Source organism: Centroberyx affinis, unplaced genomic scaffold (genome assembly GCF_046629955.1).
Source record: "Centroberyx affinis isolate AG114_WGS23_722 - 3 ecotype Tasmania unplaced genomic scaffold, CSIRO-AGI_Caff_v1 ptg002969l_1, whole genome shotgun sequence".
In the NCBI taxonomy this organism is placed as follows: Eukaryota; Metazoa; Chordata; class Actinopteri; order Beryciformes; family Berycidae; genus Centroberyx; species Centroberyx affinis.
The window spans coordinates 32005-55147 of record NW_027281078.1 but is presented as its reverse complement, the minus strand read 5'-3'; the positions used below and the strand labels follow the sequence as shown (position 1 = coordinate 55147).

At 43.7% G+C, this 23143-nt stretch overlaps 1 protein-coding gene across 1 annotated transcript in view; it reads right to left on the bottom strand.

Annotated features, from left to right (window-relative positions):
* The window catches only part of LOC139658802 (thyroid hormone receptor alpha-like), a 58427-nt gene that overhangs the window by 13997 nt on the left and 21287 nt on the right, over positions 1-23143 (bottom strand). The window contains 1 exon segment of the mRNA XM_071536972.1: positions 14221-14449. Coding sequence (XP_071393073.1) covers positions 14221-14276 — 56 coding nt within the window. The 5' untranslated portion in view covers positions 14277-14449.

Below are 23143 nucleotides of genomic sequence, written 5' to 3'. Positions count from 1 at the left end.
CAGAGACAGAGGGAGAAATAGAGAAAATAGAGTGATTACAGTGTAATGGAAACAGTCATAATCTTCCCTGCTACTGACCATTCAGAGGTAGTGGATTATGAAAGATCATGAAGGATAATAGTAACTAATAATCAATTCCTCAGCTATCAGAACAACAACAACACAACAGATTACATCTTAGACCACATCCATCTTGCTGGTTGAATTGTTTTCATTTTACGAAAGGAGGCCACATAGAGACCCGTGATTAAAAAATAAAAGTCTTTGTTCGTCTGCCAGATACATTCATCTTTTTAGCCCGCCCTTTTTTTTCCCCATGGCACCAGTACTATGAGTGGACCTTATGCAATTAAAGAAGTATACACATCCGCACTGGATAATGAAATCCGCTGAAATCAGCAGTGCCCCGGGTACAATTGCATTGGGTCACTTTCTGATTTAGCAAAGCAAAACTTTAAAGAATAGTTCACCCAAAGTCATCATCTCCTCCCCCTCATGCAGTTGAAACCCAGGTGAAGTTTGTTCATATAACACACAGGGAGGCTGCAGCACAACTCCATAGCAGCCTTCTCCAAAACAACTGAAGTCAGTGGGGACCAGTTCTTCAGAGTTCCAAAAAGACCTACAGTATATTTACACCATCATTTAGTGCAAATCTGAACTACAGCTGGTTGATTTGCAACAAATAATGGTGTATAGGTCTTTCTATTCACAGTGTGATTGTTTGGCTGTTTTTGTTTTGGACCTCTAAAGAACAGGTCCCCATTGACTTCAGTTGTTTTGGAGAAGGCTGCTACCAAGTTGTGCTGCAACCCCCTGTGTGTTCTATGGACTAACTAATTTCACCTGTGTTTCATTTGGCATGAGGGGTGAGTAGATGATGACAGAATTTTCATTTTTGGGTGAACTATTCCTTTAAGTTTGTGCCGAAAATGCATCAAAGACCTTCCTCTATCGACTCCACTGTTGCCTCCATCTTTCATGACAGGAGAAAGATTGAGAATTTGAGTATTATCAGGGGACGTCTCTCTTCAGCAAGTACGGAGGGTAATTTGTGCCAAAAGTTTTGCTTTACAAATTACAGACTTGGTAGATTTGCATGGGATTCAAATCACCAAGGATCTTTGTACAGTAATTAATACAAGTCACAATAACAGAACTCCCCACTTAAACTTTAGTTCACTCTCCAACAACTTTTTTGCTATCACACTGCAACTAATTGGTGTAGTCAATTCAATTCCTTTTATCCATTTACTTCCCGACTGTGCTTCCTTGCATCCCACTATCACCCCACTCATCTTTCAGCTGCAGCCAACTGTTCCACCTGACAAATGAGGAAATTAGGAAACCGTGGTCGGCGTCCTCTGCGGGAGACGAATGGACTTTGGGGGCAAAGGGTGTCTGCACTGCTGGTGGGGTGTGTGTGTGTGTGTGTGTGTGTGTGTGAGCAGTTGAAGTCCACTTGTCTGAAGATTAATAGTCTCCAAAACAGCTACGCCGGGGAGGGTGTTTCAGTCTCTTTCAATTTTCCCCCTCCATATGATCTCTTCTTTCTCTGCCACTGTCATTCTCAATCCATTTTCTCTTCATGCCTGAATGCCCCTCTTTTTTTTTTTTCCGCTTTCATTCACACAACCCACTTTGAAAATATAGATAATTCAGACCGTAGCGTAACCGATGTCTTAAGAGTCTCTTTCGATTACTCAAAAGCTCAATGAATCATGCCTACTCGAGTGGCTTGTGTGCATGCACAAACACCGTCTCTTTTCACACACACTCACATACATACATATAGTATACACACACACACACACACACACTCACTCAAGGATACAGATAATTCCTTCAATCGCTTTCCCTCCGCCTATCTCTTTCTATAATTCTCTATCCTTCCTCTTTTCTCACTCTCGCAGGATAGTCTGCATCTGCTCCTGCCGGCAGATTTGGATTACCACACTCCCCCCCCCCCCCCCCACCCATCTTCCCTCTCCTCCATCATGTCTCCCGGTTTTCCCCAAATCTCTGCCTGACCTCCTCTCTCTCTCTCTCTCCTCTCCCTCTCTCTTCACTTCCATCAGCAGTATTAGGTAACAGAAAAGCACCACACCAGCTCCACCTCTCTCTCTCCTCCCTCCCTCCCTCCTCTTTCTCTCTGGCTGTCAAGCCCGCTCTCCTCCTCCACCCGAAAAAAACAAAACAAAAACAAACCAAAACCCTGTGAGGTCTCTCTCAGTTCTCGCTGCTCTTCACGGTCGAGCGAACCGATTCGTTTTATTGTGGCGCACATGGCCTTACCAGTGACATGGTGGGAAACTATCAACTATCATAAAGACATATCCGCATTAAAGGTGGGGAGACACTATTTCCCAAATAGAAAGGTGCATATATTGAGTTTCGGTATGTTTCGCATGCTCATAAACTCTCTCGATTCGACCAAACCATGATACGATGTAATACATAAAAGTTCAGTGACACTGATTTCTGAGCCACAAACCTCTCTAGCAATGGCACTGGCTTGCTAGAATGTAAACAACTATTTAAAAATGCGAAAATAATAGAATTGGCAAGTCATCTTATTTGTGATTTCTACAGCAGAATAAAATGGAGATAATATCGCGATTCATTTTTTCTGCCCCACTTTTTCACTTTTTGTCACTTTTTTGTATCGCGATATATTGAATTTTCGATATATCGTCCCATCCCGACCTCCAATGTTTACCTATCAGGCTCATCGAGGGATTTGGTCAGATTTTCACTAGGAGCGATTAGCGGAAAGGTCGATCGCCGTTTCCACCTCAAAGATCCAAATCCAAATCTCGCATCTGAAATGACTCTCACGAGTCATAACAGACATGCACCCAGTGCCCTAAGAAGCACTATAAATACACTAAGGTGCTGTGTTTCCCGAATCCAGAACACCAGAAATATGCGGTATTGCAATTGCAACAAATGATCCTTTGAAAGCAGCTCTTCCAGACACAGGAGCCGGTCTTGTACCTGTGTCAGCTGAGAGATAATGTGCTGGGGGGGGGGGGGTGAGAGCTTCAACAAGAGGGTCGTTCTTCACTTAACGAGGGCTATGGAATCAGTAATGGGCGTGAACGACTGATGTCACACACACACACACACACACTCCACCCCCCACCCCCCCCAAAAGGCACAATGAGCAGAAACCTCAGTGAAGTGGCTACACCGAGTTCGAATTTGGGGGTGATTTCCACGCCAATAAACGCAATTAAAAGCATGTCGCCGGCATATTAGTTCATAAAGAGTGTTTCAAGAATCATGTGAATGACTGGGCGATTCGGAGAAATGCGATTATCACCGGAAATGCAGTCTGCGGATAATTAAGCTCATGTCATTTGTTTCAAAACAGTGGGGGGATATTTATGAATATTGCGAAGGATGCTGAAAACCTGAGCCGCTTCAAATGGCAGCCAGCTGTTTTCTAACTGCATGCAAAACACACACACACACACACACATTTTGGAATTCAGAATTGCTTTAGCGTTATCGGTCGTAAACATGTGGCAGGCGACATGGATGCCGGCAGCGGTACACACCCACTTGCAAACACACACATACATGCACGCACACTCTCAAACACACCGAGACACACACACACACACACACACACACACACCGACCTGTTGATGCAGTACGGCTGCAAGATATGCATGATGTCTCCCCCTTGGCAGTAATTTCAATAGAAGCGCAGTAGAAGTGTAGTAGATCCCCTTTCCTTGTTTAGTCTATACACAAAAGTCTCATTAAGTCTTGTTTTGGGTGCAAACACACGGTGTCGCCTGCCTGCCCCCCCCCCCCCTCTGCCGGGCCCGATCGAGCGGCGAGTTCCAGTTCTTCGAGAGCGGACTGTGCCGGTCTGCGCGTGCGGCTGGCCCGATCTATAATCCTCTATAAACCCCCAGCCGGTGGCTCCCCGGTGCAGCGAGACCCTCCGGTGAGCTGTCGAGTACCGCGAGGAGGAGGAAGAGTAGAAGAAGAGTGGAAGGTGCTGCAGAGCTGTGCGAGGCGATAGCAGCTCTCCGCCTCGGACTGGCCGCTCTGAGGAATGGCTTCACTGTTTATCTCCCTCCCTCCCTCCCTCCCTCTCTCTCTTCCTGTTGCTCTCGTTCCACATGCCGGCCCTCCCCCTTTCCGGCTTTCACTTTCTCTTCCTCTCTTGCTCTCTCTCTCTACCTTTCTCCGTCTGTGTTGTCATGTGTAATCCCCCCCCCCCCCCAGTGACACGGTCTCCGTCATCGCGGGACGTTCCCCCCCCCCCCCCCCCCCCCCCCCGACTCTTGTCTACCTTGCGCGGCCCCGCCCACTCTCTCTCTCTCACTTTCCGCGCCCCTCCTTTTTTTTTTTTTTTTACATCAAAGCCCCCGACTGCCCGGCTGCTTCTCTCTTGTCTCTTTGTTTTTGTCTGGCTCTCCCTCGTTCTACTCCATCTCTGTCACCCTCCGTCCCTCCTGAGATTGTTATTTCCACTCCTGTCTCTCTCTCTACGCCCTCTTCCCCCCTCTCCCTTTCTTCCATTTTTCCTCTTTGAAAAGAACTTTTGCCCCTTCCATTTGTCTCCCAGGAGAGGACAAGAAACAAATTTCGCCTCTCCACATCCAAACTCACTTAGGCTTTAATGCTAACTCGATTACATAACAGCAGGCTGACGCAGTTCCCCTTGTACAGCTGAGTGAAGTCTTATGAGGATACAGAGATGCTCGGTGTCTCATCTATTAGATTAGACTGGATTCTGATCCATTTTGGCCGCACGTGTAATCTCGACCAGGAATTGAAAAGGCCACAGTTACTTTTGGATATTAAATTAACATGATTGATTCATAGACCCGTCAGCAGCGTGGCTAAATGAATGGCAATTGTGTCCGCCTAGCCTCTCCCCATCTTGGCTCTAGCAAACTCTGAGACATGCAGCGGCATCCGCCATCTCCAAGTCTCCCTTCATGCATTTCTCCTCCAATTAAGACTGCTGTCAAGTCTTTCTTACTTTGACGTTTTGATTTGTTAGCATGTTGATATGAATTATTTGTAGCAGGCTTGTAGTATGATCACTCTGGCTGAAAAGGCTAGAATATGAAAATATACCTTCTGACAAAGTCATATGAAATACTGAAATCTATCTTATGATTAACACAGGAGTCATATATTATATGATAGTACAGGGACGGTAGCCAGAGTGAGCAGGTATACTTTGTACTCAGATCTTGGTATAAATGTTTGCTGGTACAATTTGGTTTAGTCATCCCTTTAGCTGATAATTGTTGATATGATTTGGTTTCTGAGCTGCTGAAATGTGGGATTATTTTGCCAAAGTCTTAGGTGAGATTAAGTGCAACATGTGTGAGGCAATGATCAACTAATGCTACAGTATACCACCAATTTGTGGGCACAATTGGAAAAACATGAGGAACAATATGAAGAGGCCACAGCACAGGCTAAAGAACGGCCCAGCCTATAACAGTTTATTGACAAGACAGCTTAGTGATCCTGCAATGATCCGAAACCAGAAGAAATGAGCAAGCTCACCATGGAGATGATGCCACCGATATCCTCCCCTATAATGCGGTAGAGAATAAAGGGTTTAGAGGGCTGATGTCCAAAGCAGCAAAGGTTCAAGCTCTTCAAGACTGCTGGTCAGGATCTACTGAGACACTTAGGAGCTTAACCGCTGACTTTATTGACAAAAATTGGACGAGAGTTCAAATTGTCTTGAATGTCAAGGCCATGGTCGAGTCCCACACTAGTGAGTACGTGAAACAGATGTACTATATTGGAGAAGAGGGCAATTGAGACTGAGCGTGTGCTTTTGGTTCTTTGAGACAGTGGTGCCAACATGATTAAGGGCATGAGGTTAAGGCCGAGGCCACACTGATCTGTTGTGTCTGTCCGTCTCCGTTCATTTCAATTTCATTTTCAATGAGAGATGTCCGTTGTCCGGGCAACGCTGATGACGCGTCCGTCTCCGTCAGATTTCCATCCGTTTTGATGGACAGAAAGCTCAACCCAGTTGAACTTTTTCTGGACGGATCAAAACACCCCAACGGACAGAAATCTATCCGTTAGTAATTCTGTCCATTTTCTGACGGATCAGTCTGGCCGCGGCTTAATGAATATGCCTGACTTGAGCTGCAACGCACACCTTCTCCAGATTAAGAGTCACGGAGGGTGGTGGACGACTTGGTTGCAAAACTAAGGGGTGTGCCACACAGTTCCACCACTCTGTCAGTCACTTGCAACCACCAGGAAGAGCTTGGTGTCCCCTTAAATCCCATCAGTAGGACATAACCTCAAACCTAGTCGACACCTTGGGCCCGCTGGGAGAGATCAGTCTGCAGATGAGCGGAGTAGATCCTTCTCTCTCATGCATCGTACCCTCAGCGGGAGTGCTGACCCGTCTGCCTGAGCTAAAAGGACCCAACAGTAGGGGAATCCAGCCCATGAGGAAACAATGCTGGAGAAGAGAAGAGATTGTCTAAAATCAAAGAAAGAAAAGAGGTGGTTCTCGCATGTCTTCTTGACTTAAAGATCACCCCGACAGATGAAAACAAAGCACGAGCCTAGCTTGAGGAAGAAGTACACGGCGCATAGGCGACTGCCACACTATCACTATGATGACAGTGCTGACAAAGCATGGAGGAACAGGCCCGCAGTCTGCTGGACAGCTTCGACGACAACATGCCGTCTTCACAGTCCCAGCCAGCAGTGCCTGAAGGAATCCAAGAAGAAATGGAGCGATACTTGAGGCAGCCTGTAATTGACAGGAAGACTGGCAACCCCCTGGAGTGGTGGAGCCACAACAGTGACCGCTTTAAGCACTTGTCAATGCAGGCAAGGAAATGCCTTTTCCCACCACCTTCAGTCCCCAGTGAGCGGGTATTTAGCACTGTGGGAAACATTTACGATGATAAACGGAGCTCCCTAAATGCTTCCTTCATTACCTGCCTCTCTTGGACTGGCACTACTGAAGCCTAGTAGGTTACAGGTCTACAAGACCTATACATACAATTGTTTTGAGAATCATAAGTTGAGTTGAACTGAAATAATTTTGCCTTCAATTGATTTGACATTTTCCTGACAAAAATGGTGAATACTTGAAGGAAACATCCATTTCTCATAGTCTGGGGGAAATACTTGTAAATGTATATATATGAATTCATATTGGGCGATATACACCCATTTATTGGTATTAGGGTATATAAAAATTGTATATTGGTCAGGCCCTAGTTAGCAGACCATTGCTGTATCTTCCTTTTTTTAAGGACTCAAGAATAACTTGAGCCTGAGTTTTACAGACATGCAAGCAATCATTTTTTTCAGAGAAAGTGACACTTTTTTCAAAGGGTGGATATTTCGTTCGTTGCCTCCTCTCCCTCTCCTCTTTTTCCTCCTCTTACCCACCCTTTTCCTCCTCTCGTCTCTTCCTTTTTACTGACAATGTCATCCTTTTGTCAGGCCTCAGCCAAAGCACTGACAGTTTTATTACTATGACTAAGCTCACGCAAAAAAAAAAAGTTGGTTAGACTTCAATGGTTTTAAAAGGGGTGATAGAGTAGCTTTCATCTGGATTCCCTTGTCAGTTGATTTCATTAAGGAAGCAGGTGGTTGGGCACACAAACACACGCACACACACTAACCCCAACCCATTCCAACCACAACAAACACTCAAAATACTCAAATCATAAATTCAACCACTGTCTCATTTTGTCGGGAGACCTCAGTCAACCTTTTTTATCAACTCTTTTGTCCCAAAGTATACGAGACCATGTGGTTATTGTGAGATCTTTATTACCCCCCCCCCCCCCCCCCCCCCCGCCCGAGGGCCCAGGCCACATGGTGGGAAGCACAGCTCTACAGGCAGAACTTTGTTAGCAGGAAGCAGAGCGAAGTACAGCACAGGACAGCCTGCAGGGCAACGAAGTGGAGTTATCCAAAACATCGCTGTCATGTGTACAGCATCCGTTTTCAGAGCGCTGTGTCATAGGATGGTGTAGTGGTTACGACTACTGCCTCTGGAACCACATGTACCCCAGATGCCCTGGGCCCCAATCCTGCCAGAAACTTCTCCTGTGTCTCTTCTGCGTCCCTGTCAGCCGTACAACTTTCAACAAAGAACTAGTGAAAACTACCTTAGCGCTAGCTGCATGAAAGCTGAAGGTCTTGGCAAAAGAAAACATAACAATACCAATAATAACCAACTAACAAAAACTACCATTACTGCAAACATACACTTGGCAAGCCCACTTACAATGGAGTCCAAGAAACAACATGGTGGTGTTGGTTTAATACGTCAATCCTATTACTTAAAGTTTCATTAAAACTGATTTCTTGACCCTGCCAATACACCCACAGGATTCATTTTGAATCAAGTCTCTATCTCCATTATTTTAACAGTTATGGCTTAAAAATAATTGAATTTTTCCTTGGCCCAAGGCCAAATGGTCCGCCACATTTCATGGAAATCCATTCACACGTTTTCGAGATATCCTGCTAATACACAAACATTGGCAAAAACATAACCTCCTTGGTCAAGGCAAGTATGAAAAAAACAAACAGACAAATGTACTATTCAGAAAGCATAACCCTTTTGAAGTAAACACAAATGTCCTTTAGCCTACAATTAGGTTGGCAGTAAACAACATTGATTTAGACCACATCATTGGCAATCACTTAAGAAACCTGCCCACAGCTGAAGCTCTTAGTACATTGGTATAAATTCACCTCAGCTGACTATCAGACTGACAGGGAGACAATACACTTCAGATCGCTTAACAACACACAATACTCAGCAGGGGGAACTTCCCCACAACGTTTAGGCCAGCTGAAACATAGTAATTGAACTTAGGTCAGATCTGCTGTCAGATACTTCAAACAGACCTGCTGAGGAGTTGCGTTATCTTAGCTGCCAATGGGTCTATGAATAGTATCTCAATTTCTCTCATTGCCGCCAATACTTTCACATCTTTTGGCATTGAACACAATACCGTCCAGTGGCTAAATATGTTTATACAGCAAAAAAATTTTTTTTGTAAACATAACCCAAACGTGATCCCGCTGCAGATCCATGTTTTATTTCACTTTTGTGTGAAATCACCACCGAAAAACAAAAACAACAAAGAAAATGGCTACTAGCACAGGCGTTTCAGAAATGCACATTTCAACAAGGACCTACTGAAAATCCTACAGTCAACAGGTGACATCAGCAACATCAGCAACATCAGCAACATCAGCAACATCAGCAACATCAGCAACATCAGCACGTGTAGACGTCTGACCTTCTGACAAGCATAAAAGTACTGAGGGAAATGGACTGGCTGTTCTCTGTTAAAGAATTAAAAATTTTGTAACTCAGTCATTTGGTTTTTAACGTCATTTACTTGAACTAAAAGTAATTGTCATGCTAAAATTATCTTGGCACCGACATCTCTATGGGGAGAAACCCTGCCTGAAACCATCACATCCTGCTGTCTGGTCACATGTAGCCAGGGGTTAAATTGGATGTGCTTGTGTGTGTGTGTGTGTGTGTGTGTGTGTGCGTGCACGGGCGCGCACAGATGGGTGCTGCGCAGTGCGGTCATGTGGTTGCGCATTGACAGTGACACACTGTGATTTGATTATTGATTATTGAATTGTGTTTCATTTCCAGTGGTAACAAGATAAATAATAACCATAGACTTCATTTGTAAAGAACATCACATTACGTTCTATTATATTGTTGTTTTGGTGTATAGAGTGCTTTACAGGGAAACCAGAAGAGCAAAGCAAAACAGAAATCCTTTGTTCTATTTGTTCAATAAAGCAATGATGTAAAATATATAAAGCAATTAAAGAATGAAATTAAAAACGGCAGATTCAATATTATAATATTCAAATAGCGACATTTGAGAGGACACAATCATCCCTCTTTCTTGAAACATGGCAAAATAAAATATCAGGCAACATTTTCCACCTCATAATGGATTCATTAAGGTCTTGCGTGGAATGAAATCCCCCTTTCCTTACTTGTCCGTGACACACACTTTGGCAGGTCAAGTGGCCAAGAGGCTTATGAACGAATACAGTAGCTCCTGTTGTTGCTTCTGCTAATGAACTCAGCGCACAACTACAGCTGGGGTTATCCGAGGACACGGCTCGGAGGAGAGAGGGAGGAGAGGGGAAAGGAGGCCTGTGGAGGAGGAGTACAGCCGGTTTATCTATCTGTCTACCTATAGAGCCTCGCTGTTTCTGTTAGTGTCATCGCTTTCTTAATCAATGCACATATACACATTTGCAAGAGGGAAAATGCTTATGTGCCATCACTAATTGGTGCGGAAATACATATATTTAAATTGGACTGCTATTACACTGGAGGGGAATGTATGAAAAAAAGCAAAGAGGGATAATGTGATACTTATACTTTGATTATAGGGTTATATGGGGATAATACCCCCCCGTAAGTGTTCTTTATTGTGATTATAGGTTTGATTGCTAAGCAGCAAGGTTACATGCAGCCACCATCAGTGCCCAAAAACACCCAGGAGAATGACGTGTGTTTTGGCTCTGAAATCCAATACGAGTGCACTGTCTGAAAAGTTGACTTCAATGTGGAGTACGCCAGGCCTGGGCCACATAATAACTTGTAAATAAACATTAGCATTTGCTTGGAGCGCCAGATGGATGGGGTTTACCGCATCGGGATAATTCCGATATTGTCAAGTTGTCTAACAGAAATGCAGAAATACTTTTTCTGTGTACTTTTTTGCCTGCTGATGTGATTTTGTTTCATGAACAATAGCTCTGGCTGGCAAGTGCAAAATGGAAGAGAATTTATTACAGCCATTTAAAGCTTCCCAGTTCTCTACAGCTTTTATTTGAAAGGTTACAGGAATAAATATCTCAAAACAAATGCTTGGAGAACAGCTGGATTCATCATAGGAGTCGATTGTAAGCTCTGAGGTAAAAGGAGTTACTTAGTTATGTTAACTCATCAAAACGATGTAACGCTATGAAAGGCGACACCAAAACAGCGGAAAATGTCCGCTACATACAATAGATGCACTTAGAGCCTGTCGCACCACCCACAGTCTGTCAGAATACACCACATCAACCAAGCCTCCTCGCAGTGTGAACGGCCTGCTTAGAGTTCCACGTGTTCCACCCGGGTCTGATGTACACACACAGGAAAGAGAACGCTTCACAGATAATTAGCTCCTTGATTATGAACATCGAATTACATTGAATTTGGCTAATCAGGTTGATTGGCCTGGAACCCTGCGAGAACAAACAAGCATCGTCCTATTGGAGCTCCTGGTGCGCTGTGCATTCACGTACCAGGAAGTAAGTCAGTGCAGGAATTCACTATTTTGGTTAGCGATTCCCTTGGCTACACCCACACTTTGCTACCACAGCACTTTGGTGTTAACAGGTGGACTTCTAGCTAGAAAAGCTAGAAAATAGACAGGGGGCCAGCAATTGAATTCCAATAGCAATGGCTAATGATACTCACAACTGATAAGCTTTAGATAGAACCATAGGCACACATAACACACACACACACACACACACACACACACAGGAAGAATCCCTCCATTAAGTTGCTAATTAAATTGCCATGCTGAAAGCCAAATATCTCCTGGAATATTTAGTGGCTTCACGCTGCAGTTAATTCTCCAACACACACGTATGCATGTGCACACACACACACACACACACACACAAAGTTCTATTTCAGCATTGCAAATACAGCCCCAGGCTAGGTGAATTTTTGCATCCGTGTCTGAATGTGCATCTGTGTGCATGTGTGCATGTGTGTGTGTGTGTGTGTATTTCGAGCACTCGGTGACTCAGAAAACACAGGAGGGAGGGGTCAGGGCATGAGGCAGCGCTCACAAGAACACGTGCATGCTCAATGACATCCTGTGATATATACACACACACACACACGCATGGATGCATGCGCACTTGCACGCACACACACACACACACACAGCGACAATCCCCTGTTGGCGTCACATATTGATGTGTCCTGAGCTGTCCTCTGCTTTCTGAGGCTCCATCTGCCCTCACTACTTCTAATCCATCTCTCTCCACTTCACTAATCCACACACACACACACACACACACACACACACACACATGCACGCACACACATACCCATACATGCAAACACACACAGACACACATCCTTGCTGACGGGAAGACAGATGCACACACCTTCATGCACACACATACACACACACACACACACGAGCATACTGTACACATACACACATGCTCGCAGGCAGATATACACACACCCGCATGGACACACACTCGAACGTATGCACATGCAAACACACACACACACACTCATTCATATCCATCACATGTAATAAACCAAAGACAACACAGCACCAGACACAAATACAATACAATCACACAAACATAGCAGGAATAAACATAATACTGAAAAATGGAATTCAACACACAGATACACACACACACACACACACACACACACACACAAGAACAACAACTTGTTTACACAGACCAAACTGCTTGCTTTCATCCAGAGCTCTGGCCAAGTTGGAACAGATATTCAGAGCAATAACTTGGATCAAGGGTTGGCTTACCAATTAAAAACAAGACAAACAAAGGCACTCTCACATCCCTCTCATACGCCATTGTTTCTCCTGCTGCACCATGCTGTAGCTGTGAGTATACGCAGCCTACTATTATTGTTGTTTTTGTTAGGGTTCTTCTTCTAGTACTTCTTTTTCGGCCCATCTGTACCTCAAAAGACCGTAAATCCTACAGCAAGCAAATTTAGTGACTAGGTTTCAGATCTCCCCCACTGCTCAGGCAAGAAAACTTACACTGATTGGTCAGACGGTGGCGCTATAAAAAGCAACTTTACATTTTGGCCAATAACTCGTATGTATTGCACTGTATTGGGTTTCATTTCAGTCGTGACAGTTTTCTGCCATTTTGAATTAGACGCGATACCAAATTTTTCCGCCGTTTCTCCCGCAAAGTTAATCCAATCTCGACAAAATTTTGCGTACAGAATATATGGACTTCCAAGATTTTGGCTATGACCCAGAGTTTTGAAACTCCAAACTGTTTGGCCATGGTGTACAGAACGCTAACCCAAACTTCAGATACATATTTGGGATGGACCCCAAAGTGTGACAGACTACATTTGATTCAAATTTCTCCTACAAAGTTGCATTAAATCGCCACCAAATTTGACACACAGCATATTTCAACTTGCCTATATCATCTTTGGATTACAGAATTTTGATACTTTGCTCTTGGATTCCGCCAATTTTTCCATTTTTGCTATGATATACAGGATCTGGTCTCTAAAAGTGTTGTAAATCACCTACTGTCCTAGCACAATTTGTTTTGATTTTGCGCTAGAAATCATTTTGGAAGAGCATTCATTCGTTTGGGAACGATGAAGTCTGATTCACTAACATCCAGTGGTGTACTGGTAGTGGAGGAAGAGGAAGGTGCTGCTGCAGAGGTGTGTATATTATGATCTCCATATACAGTGTGTGTTGATGGTACTTCAAAACCAACACAGTCAAAGGAATATGCAGAAGTACACACACACATACACACATTCATGTACACACACACACACAATCTCTCTCTCCAACATCTAGGACGGAGAAAATGGGATTGCCTTGCTCAGTGTTTGTGTTCATTCGTGTGTCTGCTGAACCCGGCCTTTGGGAATTTAATGAAGGGGTATGTGTGTGTGTGTGTGTGTGTGTGTGTGTGTGTGTGTGTGTGCACGTGAGCTCATGCACCAGAGGAACGGAGAGAACACAGATGGCAGCGTAACCAAGCGTTTCGCCTTTCCCCCAAAAAAATACAGTAACCAGCCATTCCTCCGCATCCCTCCCTCTATCGGCCCGTCCAGACGGCCCTCCATACATCCCTCCATCCACCATCCATCCATGAGTGCATTCATTCATCCATCCATCCATCCGTCAATCCATCCATCCATCCATCCATGCCTGCAGCCACCCTTTCATCTGTCAATTCTGTCAAATCCGCTGTTAATCCCTGCTTTCCTTTCATGTTTACATCAAAGATGGAAACACACATGCGTGCACACACACAAACACTCACACACACACACACACCCACCCACAGGCGCACGCACATGTCATCACATCCCCACACACACACACACTCTCTCTCTCTCTCTCTCTCTCTCTCTCTCTCTCTCACCGTTTCTCATCTCCCTCTGATGAGTTGGTGTCCTGCTCGTTGGACATTGGCTCCATTCAGCCTCAGTCCCATCCAGCAGCCAATCACAGGACAGTGAGGCGGGCCACGACCTCGCCAGTCTGCTCAGCATTCGCCGGCAGCCCCGTCAGTCGATGGCCATCTTTCGGTCGGGACAGTGATTGGCTGGGAGGAACATGGCGGGCGGGACATCGGTGGAAGCTGGGGAAAGCTGGAGGGGCAGAGAGAGGCAGACGATTAACAATCGTGCGGTTAAATGTTACACTAGATTGAAAATTCATACTATTATATAACATATTACATAATGTATTAGACCCTCTGGTTTTCCTCCTGGGCTTTTTTTCCTAAAAATGGGTCGCAGCACTGAAAATAGGCTGTGCCACATAAATATACACATTTTCCATTCAGAATTCCATAGTTTCTCCATACTTTACTTTCTAAATTGGATTTGAAGACACTACACTGTTCAGTACAGTGTGTGCTGACATAATGGCTGGGCATGTTTTTAAACTAGGACATACTCTAATGCTGTTGTCATATGAAAACTGCGTTAACTCCAAAATTTTGATTTTAACTTCAGTGGAAGGATTTTCTATAGATTGGAAGAATTCTGCTTCCCTTCAGTTTATGAAACCCTTTCAAAACCCATTGGATAAACTCCAAAATATATATATATATATTCTTCAGGCAAAAGAAAACAAGACAGTTTTTCATCAAGCCTGAAAAGCTTCAATTTTGGAGATAAAGGAAGACAATCCTTCACAACAACAACACAGAATCACAAGATACGAACTGATATCATATGTGTACAACAACAATATTCTTTCATACTTTTCCCAAACGTCTCTGCGCGGCTCCCAAACTTTTCCGACACCTCCGAACGCCAATCATCGCGGTTCCGCTTTCATCCTTTTGTCACTCAAAAGCCTGGCTTTTATTGCGGTTTCACGTTTTACTTTATTGATCCATTAAAAGACATAAACAGCTTAAGAGGATTGCTTTAAAAAAACAAAACAACTGTCGCTCTGTTCCGTCTGGTATTTCACAAACATTTATGGCGCCTTGTTGTTTTTTTTTTTTAAAGAGACTTTTGGCAGGATCTCTTTTATGATATTGTTGATTTAAGAGGTGTTGATGACAGCTTCTTATTTTCTGTAAACATATCACCTATCCTACATATCCTCATTTCATATTTACTCTTTATAAAATGTACTACCTGTAGACACTATCCTGTACTGTAGACTTGCAGGGTTCAAGTGAGCTTTTGTCCCAAGGGGGCAAACGGCGCTGCCAAGTTGAAAAAGCACACATGAAAATTCAGCAGCGCAATTTACCTAAATCCCCCTCAGAGGTCCTGTAAGTAGCTTATAGTACATTAAGTCTGGCTGTAGCCTGTTTCTCCTGTTAAGCGCAGGGACTGTTGTGGTAAAGGGATTGCGAACGAAAACACAGAATAGACCAGGCTCTGTGAAAGTCTGTGGTCCGAGGGGGAATTAAGGGGGTGAGGCGGGTCAAGGGGTCAGACGTACCTTCAACGTTCGACATGATGAAATTCCTTTTGTTTTCATGTGTGTGTGTGTTAAAAATAGCTTCTCTCGCTATTGAATTCTTTCTAAAACACACACAAGTTACCTGACAACTCACTACCAGAAATAGCCGAGGAATTTATATACTTCCAAAAAAGGGAAATCAAAAAGCACTTGTTTATTTAATGAGCCAGCCGACTCCCTTGACACTTCTTGACAGTGTGGATTTGTCTAAAGAAACTCCATATTCCATATTATGCTTTTAAGAAGTTTCCTGGTGCACAAACCACACCGTAGCTATTTTATCTACCTCAAATTCTTTTGTTAAGCCTGTTGGGGCCTTAAGGTTTTGGGGGTAGTTCCATTATGTTGGGGAGTTTTGTGCGACTCAAGCCACTGGGTTTGTGTCTGGGTCAGCCCTTCAACGCAGACAGATAGTCCCCCCTCCTCCTCCTCCTCCCGACACACACACACACTCCCTTCCCAGCCGCTGGGTTACTTCAACCCTGCCGCTGGCTCAGTTTGTGGGAAGTGGTGCAGAAAACAGGGGGCGCTGGCGTGTGAACCTCGGGCAGAGCGGGGGGACGGGACAAACTGGCACGTTTTCATGTTCACTTAAGAAAGGCTGGTAACACTCAAACACTAAACTTGCACCAGACAACTCGGAAGGGTGCCTACTGTGCTATAAAAGTCCATAAAACCCATCTGGGGGTAACAATTGTGGCTGAAGGCGATAGGATGGAAGCTGCAGTTCCTGGAGTCAAGTTAATTGGAATAACACTGTTGCTGTGTGAAAATCGTGAAACTCCCAACTTTGGGGATTTTCACGTCTTCACTTCAGTTGAAGGATTACACGCTCCTATATGGGTGGACAAAATTCCCATTGGATTATGTCAAAAATACATTGTCATCAAGCTAAAAAACACAAGGCTGTTTTTCTTAGTTCCTGAAAAGGTGACATCTTGGAGATACAAGGTTTCACGTGACAGTGACCACTAACCACATAACATGCCGCTAAATGCTTCTCTTCCACTTCCTTCCCCACTGTGTTGATTTTTTTTAACACAATGCTTTTAGGCACAGCTGTGTTCGATGAATTATGCGGGGTCGTATAAATTAAACGGACTTCTTTGCAAATTTATGCTTGTGTATGTATGGATGTGAGAGTTGAATTAACCTATTTTTAAGATTACTTGTCTTCTGCATTTTTTTTTTTTTGACCCAGCATTCTAAGTCCAGTGGTTCTCAACGTGGGGTCCGGGGACCACCAGGGGTCCTTGAGGGGGTTCAACAAATTGATCTATTGTTCTACTAGGGGTCCTTGATATGAAAAAGGTTGAGAATCACTGTCCTAGTCAATATGAACCAGCATTTGGGTGAAGTAATCAACCCAACACACTGGATTAAATTAATCTAGTGTGTTTACTTAGCAGATGAGTCAAAGAAAACTATCATATTTTCAACCAAGCAGTACTCTACAGCAGTGATTCTCAACCTTTTTCATATCAAGGACCCCTAATTTAGTCCACATTAGGGCCACCGACCCACATTTGATGAGATTTTGTCTCTCAGACCCAAATCTGAGAATATATTTAATGTTAGATATGATTTTGTCAAGAATCCCATGACTATCTGTATTGTAGGTAGAGAGATAACAGTGAAACTATGATCAAAACAGTCATTCTTCTACATTCTCTACTTCTCTGTTCACTTCTTGTAAATGAAATAACGCTGAAGTTTAACAATTCATCAGTTTGCTGGGGACCCCCTGGAACCCCCTCAAGGACCCCTGGTGGTCCCCGGACCCCACGTTGAGAACCACTGCTCCACAACACTATATCACGTTTTTCTGGCCCCACCGCTGCTGAGTGCTCATTACCATGTGAAGTGCACAAGGCGCCAGATGAGGGCACCAGAGTCACCGCAACACCGGTGGTCTGCATATGAAAGCGACCTGAGCTGACCCCCTGGTTCCTGGGCAACGTATAGCGAGAGGAGGCTTTCGCTCACACCATCTGCTATTTACATGCTGACTGGGAGCAACACGAAATGGCCACTGGGTATGATAATATGGTTGTTATTTCAGTATGGCTGGTGCACCGAATATACATGAGGGCGTACGTGCATGCGAAGGTGGTAACTGTCATGTAATGCAAGAAACTAACAGAAACTAAAGTGCCTTGCTCAAATACACTGGGAGAGAAAAGCTCAGTTTTTACACACACAATCAAACATTCAACATTCTGCATCTATTCTGTGACTCTCCCCCACTACTCCATCAGTACTAGAGCCAATTCTGACTGGTTTCTCCACATATTTTAGCACACTAGTAACACTTCAGACGGCTAAATCCACACCGCGATGAGGCAAAACCTGTTTTCTGTAATGTGAGACGTTTAAATAACATTATAAATATTCCACTCTGTAATGAGAACAAATCAAAAGATAAGTATGAAGGACTTGAAGAAAACTGCAATGATCTCTTATAGAAAAAAAAAATCTATTTCTGATAAATGTTGCAGTCTGGCAGCATAAGTTTTGACTTGGAACCAGAATAACAAAAAAAATATATAGATAAATAACATAACACTGATGTGTGTTCAAGGTAAAATGTTAGAGAGCAGCAGCATTCTGAACACTGCACCTTGACCAGTCATCTCTGCCATTGTTAGAATTGAAATGACAGTATTTGCCAACCAATTAGTCACACTGCTACCGTTTAGAGTGAACATAATTGGGTGAAATGATAGACCGACCTGGCTCAATAATCATATTTGCACATAATGCGCCGGATAGGAGGGTTTACCATGCCACGACATATTACCATAACGTCAGGTAACTTGTCAATCATAAAAAAAGTACATTAAATTTACTTTTAAATAGTCTAAACCTTCCACTCTGGCAAAAACCCGACCCATCTGGTGCTTCAAGTAGGTTAAAGCGAAAGCTAAAAATAATATGCAAATACAGTGTGACCAAGGTCTGGCAGCAGCTGCCTTTTGATTAAATTATTTACCAGCCGATTATTCAGAATTCTGGATGGGATTGTGTGAAATGACTTCGTTGCTACGCCTCATTCTAAAGCAAAATGTAATACTTTTTTTTTTTTTTTTTTTTATAAGAAAACAGACAGCAGGAATTTCATTGTTAAGGGAGATGGAGTCCAATTTTGTTTAGTAAAGCATAGGCTATATGAAGAAAAAAGAAGAAGAAAAAGCATGTTCTGCAACTGGACTGTTTTGAAAGACCTCTAATAACTGTATTCAACACATTTGAATTCATTTTACGGCCTTAGATTTAGATAATTTGTTCTAAGACTTTTTCAGACTACCTATAAAAAAGGTAAATCTGGCTTGATAAGCTCCACTTCTCCGGTTCTGACAGTAGATGGCGTGAGTGTGACGGATCAGACGGGACCTTGTGCTCAATGACGTGCTTCAGTAACAAGTGACGATTCAAATAGTTGCACAAACACACACAAGTGGAAGCTCTCATCGTCAAAATTGTCTTTATAGATTATAGAACTTCACTTAGGCCTGAAAAAAAACAGCTGAAAAGCACCAGCTGAATGCAATGAACGTATGAAACCAGTTAAAAAAAAATCACATTCTGGTCACATTCCTGCAAAGTGGCCCGTTTGTAAAAATTCCCTAATATTCTCAGAGTTCCCTAGAGAAATCCTCAAATTCCCCGGGTTGCCCAGTCTGGGAAATTCCAAGATATTCCAGGAATTCTGTGAGCGGCAAGGGGAGGGGGGGGGGATGCTGGAAGAACCGTGAAATGGAGAAGGATTTTCAGGGGAGGGGGGGGGGGAAGGAAGTCAAAGTGGAGGGAAGATTGAATTGAAAATGAACCGACGTGCTCTTTGACACCGCCACACAAACACACACGCACACACACACACACACACACACACACACGCACTAGGTGTGGCCCAGAGACAGAGGCTATAGAACGATCAATGCACATAATACTGTACATACCGATCTGTCTGGAAAAACAATTTGGCAATTAAGAGATTATATATCAGTGTTACAAAACACTCGCTCACACAAACTTGCTGTCTGTTTAACTGTCACAACACACACACACACACACACACACACACACACACCTCACAGGCTTTGATATGCACACACACACATTCAAAGCCATGGAAAAAAATATATATGTGCATTTCTACGCACGCAATGTCTGTCCCTGCCTCTCTCATTATCTAAATGCACAGATGTACACTTATGCAACTGTACACACACACACACACATTGACTCATATACAAGTACAATGGTACCCGCACACACACACACACGCACACACGCACACACACACACACGCGCACACCTCCAGTCTGCCTCAGAAGAAGAGGGAGACCTTGGATGGCGTCCAAGCTGATTAAATGGAGAGAAGCAGCACAGTGTGATCAAAGATGACTGTCTCCCTCTTTCCCCCTCTCTCTCTCTCCATCTCTTTCCCTATCTCTGTTTCCTCCTCCTCTCGCTCTTTCCGTCTCGCTCTGTCCTCACTCTCTCTCTTCCTCCCTCTCTCTCTCTCTCTCTCTCTCTCTCTCTCTCTCTCTCTCTCTCTCTCGGCGGAGTCACCGACGGGGCAGAGCGGAATCAGCAGAAAAAAAAACGGTTAGCGTGGACAGGAAAAAAAAAAAAAAAAAAAAAAAAAGCATAAGTGTAGCTAACTGGCCTAAAAGGCAAGGTAAAAAATAATGAGGGCTGAACATTTTTTTTTCCTCATTTCGCACAATTTTCACGACTCGCTGTGAATGTGAGTTTCCCGGGGGGGGGGGGGGGGGGGGTTGCCGTAAATAAGACTGCGTTCTTGGTCAATTTGCCTGGAAAAAATAATACGGTTCCTAGGGGAGAACTCATCACGACTGCAGACAACTTCATTGCTCAGAAAAGAGGTTTTCCCTTTTGCCTCTGTCTTCCACAAAGGAAAATAGACTGGAAATGAGCTGTTAACTGGTGGTTAGCGTAATAGAATATCACGCATGTCTCCAAATGTGTTTAGAAGTGTGTAAGTGATGTATCGTGTGACATTTGGGCAGCTTACATGAGTGCCTGCTTGTTTAACACGGGTTGGCCTGTAAATGACCCAGTATATGATGACTTGATGACATGAGATGTGCATCTGGTTTTGCCTCTCTATGTGTGTCAGCTGTGACTTCATCAGTTGCTGCATGATAAATGAAGCTAAAGTCAGACAGACTAGGAGGCCACACCAGGCTAAAACCCGGACTTAGCGGGCCAAGCCAGGTTAAAGCCCATTAGGCCATTCCGGGGCTAAGATGATTTTATCGGAGTTGAAGAGTTAATGACCATTAAGGAGTCGCAATATGTCATTAAGCAGACCTGGGTCAAGCAGTACCTACGGATACTCTGCATGGGTTGTTTTAGCCTACCTGGGTGCGGTGTTCTGAGATGCCCTTCTGCACACCGCTGAGCTGATATTTGAGCGTTTGTGGTCTTTCTGCCCATTCTCCTCTGACCTCGCTTATTAACAAGCCGTTTTCGCTTGCTGGATGTTTTTTTGTTCATCGCGCCGTTCTCTGTAAACTCTAGAGACTGTAGTGTGAAAATCCCAGGAGGGCAGCTGCTGTTTCTGAGCTGCTGAACCAACAATCAGCCCACGGTCAAAGTCACTTAGTAGTGATTCTCAACCTTTTTCATATCAAGGACCCCGAATTTAGTACACATTTGGGCCATGGACCCAGAGGCCATGAGATTTTGTCTCTCAAACCTAAATCTGAGAATAGTTTTATTGTCAGATACGATTTTGTCCAGAATTCCATGACTATCTGTATTGTAGGTAGAGAGATAACAGTGAAAATATGATCAAAACAGTCATTCTTCTACATTCTCTAATTGTGTTAACTTCCTGTTTAATGAAATAATGGTGAAGTTTAACACTTCAATTTGCTGAGGACCCCCTGGTACTCACTAAAGGACCCCTGGTGGTCCCCCATGTTGAGACTTCGATCACGCATCTTACCCATTCTAATGTTTGTTCTAACAAAAAATGAAACCACTTCACCATGTCTGCATGCTTTATATACCGAGTTGCTGCCACATGAGTCGCTGTTTGGGGGAACAAACAAAACATCATTTGCATTAATGAGCAGGTGTACCTGATGTAGTGGCTGGTGAGTATAGATTACTGACTAGATTTACGTAGAAAAAGTAGCTGAAGCTACTAAAGTGAGTTTTGAAAGCCAGAAATCTCAGCAGCTGGTCAGTAGTAACTGAATGTACCAGAAAGTGTAGACAGAAGATCACAGAAAAGTGAAGGTCAATTGAGAATACTTTTCTATGATTGAAAATCTGACACTGAACTGTCCCGATATAGCAAACCCCACCTACCTGGTACTCCACGCAGGACAAAACAAATACTCAGAACAATTTACAGAAGGTATTTGACCCTTGTCTCTCATTTCCAGAGGTGTGACCAAGTCCATTTTGCTCCAGTCCCAAGTCAGTCTCAAGTCTTGAGGCACAAGTCTCAAGTCAAGTCCCAAGTCTAAATGTAGAACAGCAAGTCAAGTCAGAACAAATCAAGAGTCCAGTATCAATTTAATATCTTAAAGAAAACTAAATATCTAGGACTTTTCAATGCAATATGGTTTTAATAGGATAAAAACTTGGTAAGAGCATCATGAGTTTGATTTCTAGAATCAGTTTCAACTTCAATAAAATTCAATCGTTCCATACAAATTCAGAAAACTGAATTTAAATTCAGTCGTCTGCTGGAACAAATCTCATCACTTTCAATCTGAGTCATTTACACAAACACAAGATCTCAAGTCAAGACTTTAGAAACCTTTTCAAGTCACCAGAGTACAAGTCAGAGTCAAGTCCCAAGTCACCAGAACCCAAGTCAAGTCAAGTCTCAAGTCTGCTCTTCATGCATCAAGTCAAGCAATTAAAACTGTGACTCCCGTCCCCACCTCTGCTCCCTTCACACCTCTCACACACTCCTTTCTTTCCTTTCATCTCCTCCCGCTAAACGCTGAGTTCTAAATGTCTCTTCCTATAGAGCATGTGCAAACTTTAACACCCAGCATCTCAAAACCTCTCAGAAATGCTAAAGTGTTTTGGAACTGTTAATTCCAAATCCGTGCCTTCGCCTCCCCCCCCCCCCCCCCCCCGCCGTGTCTTTTTCAGCTCTCTTCTCCTCTTCCTCACTCCGCTGCGTCTTCATTTTCGCCCTCATTCTTCCCAATCACCGTCTCGCTCGGTGCCAGCGGCATCATCTCCTCCTCCACTCCTCCCTCGCTCCACTTTCATTCTTTTATTTACAGCAATCTCCTGCTCGGCTCTATTCATTTCGTCCCTGTGTTCATTGTTTTCCCTGCTCTCATTGACTATGT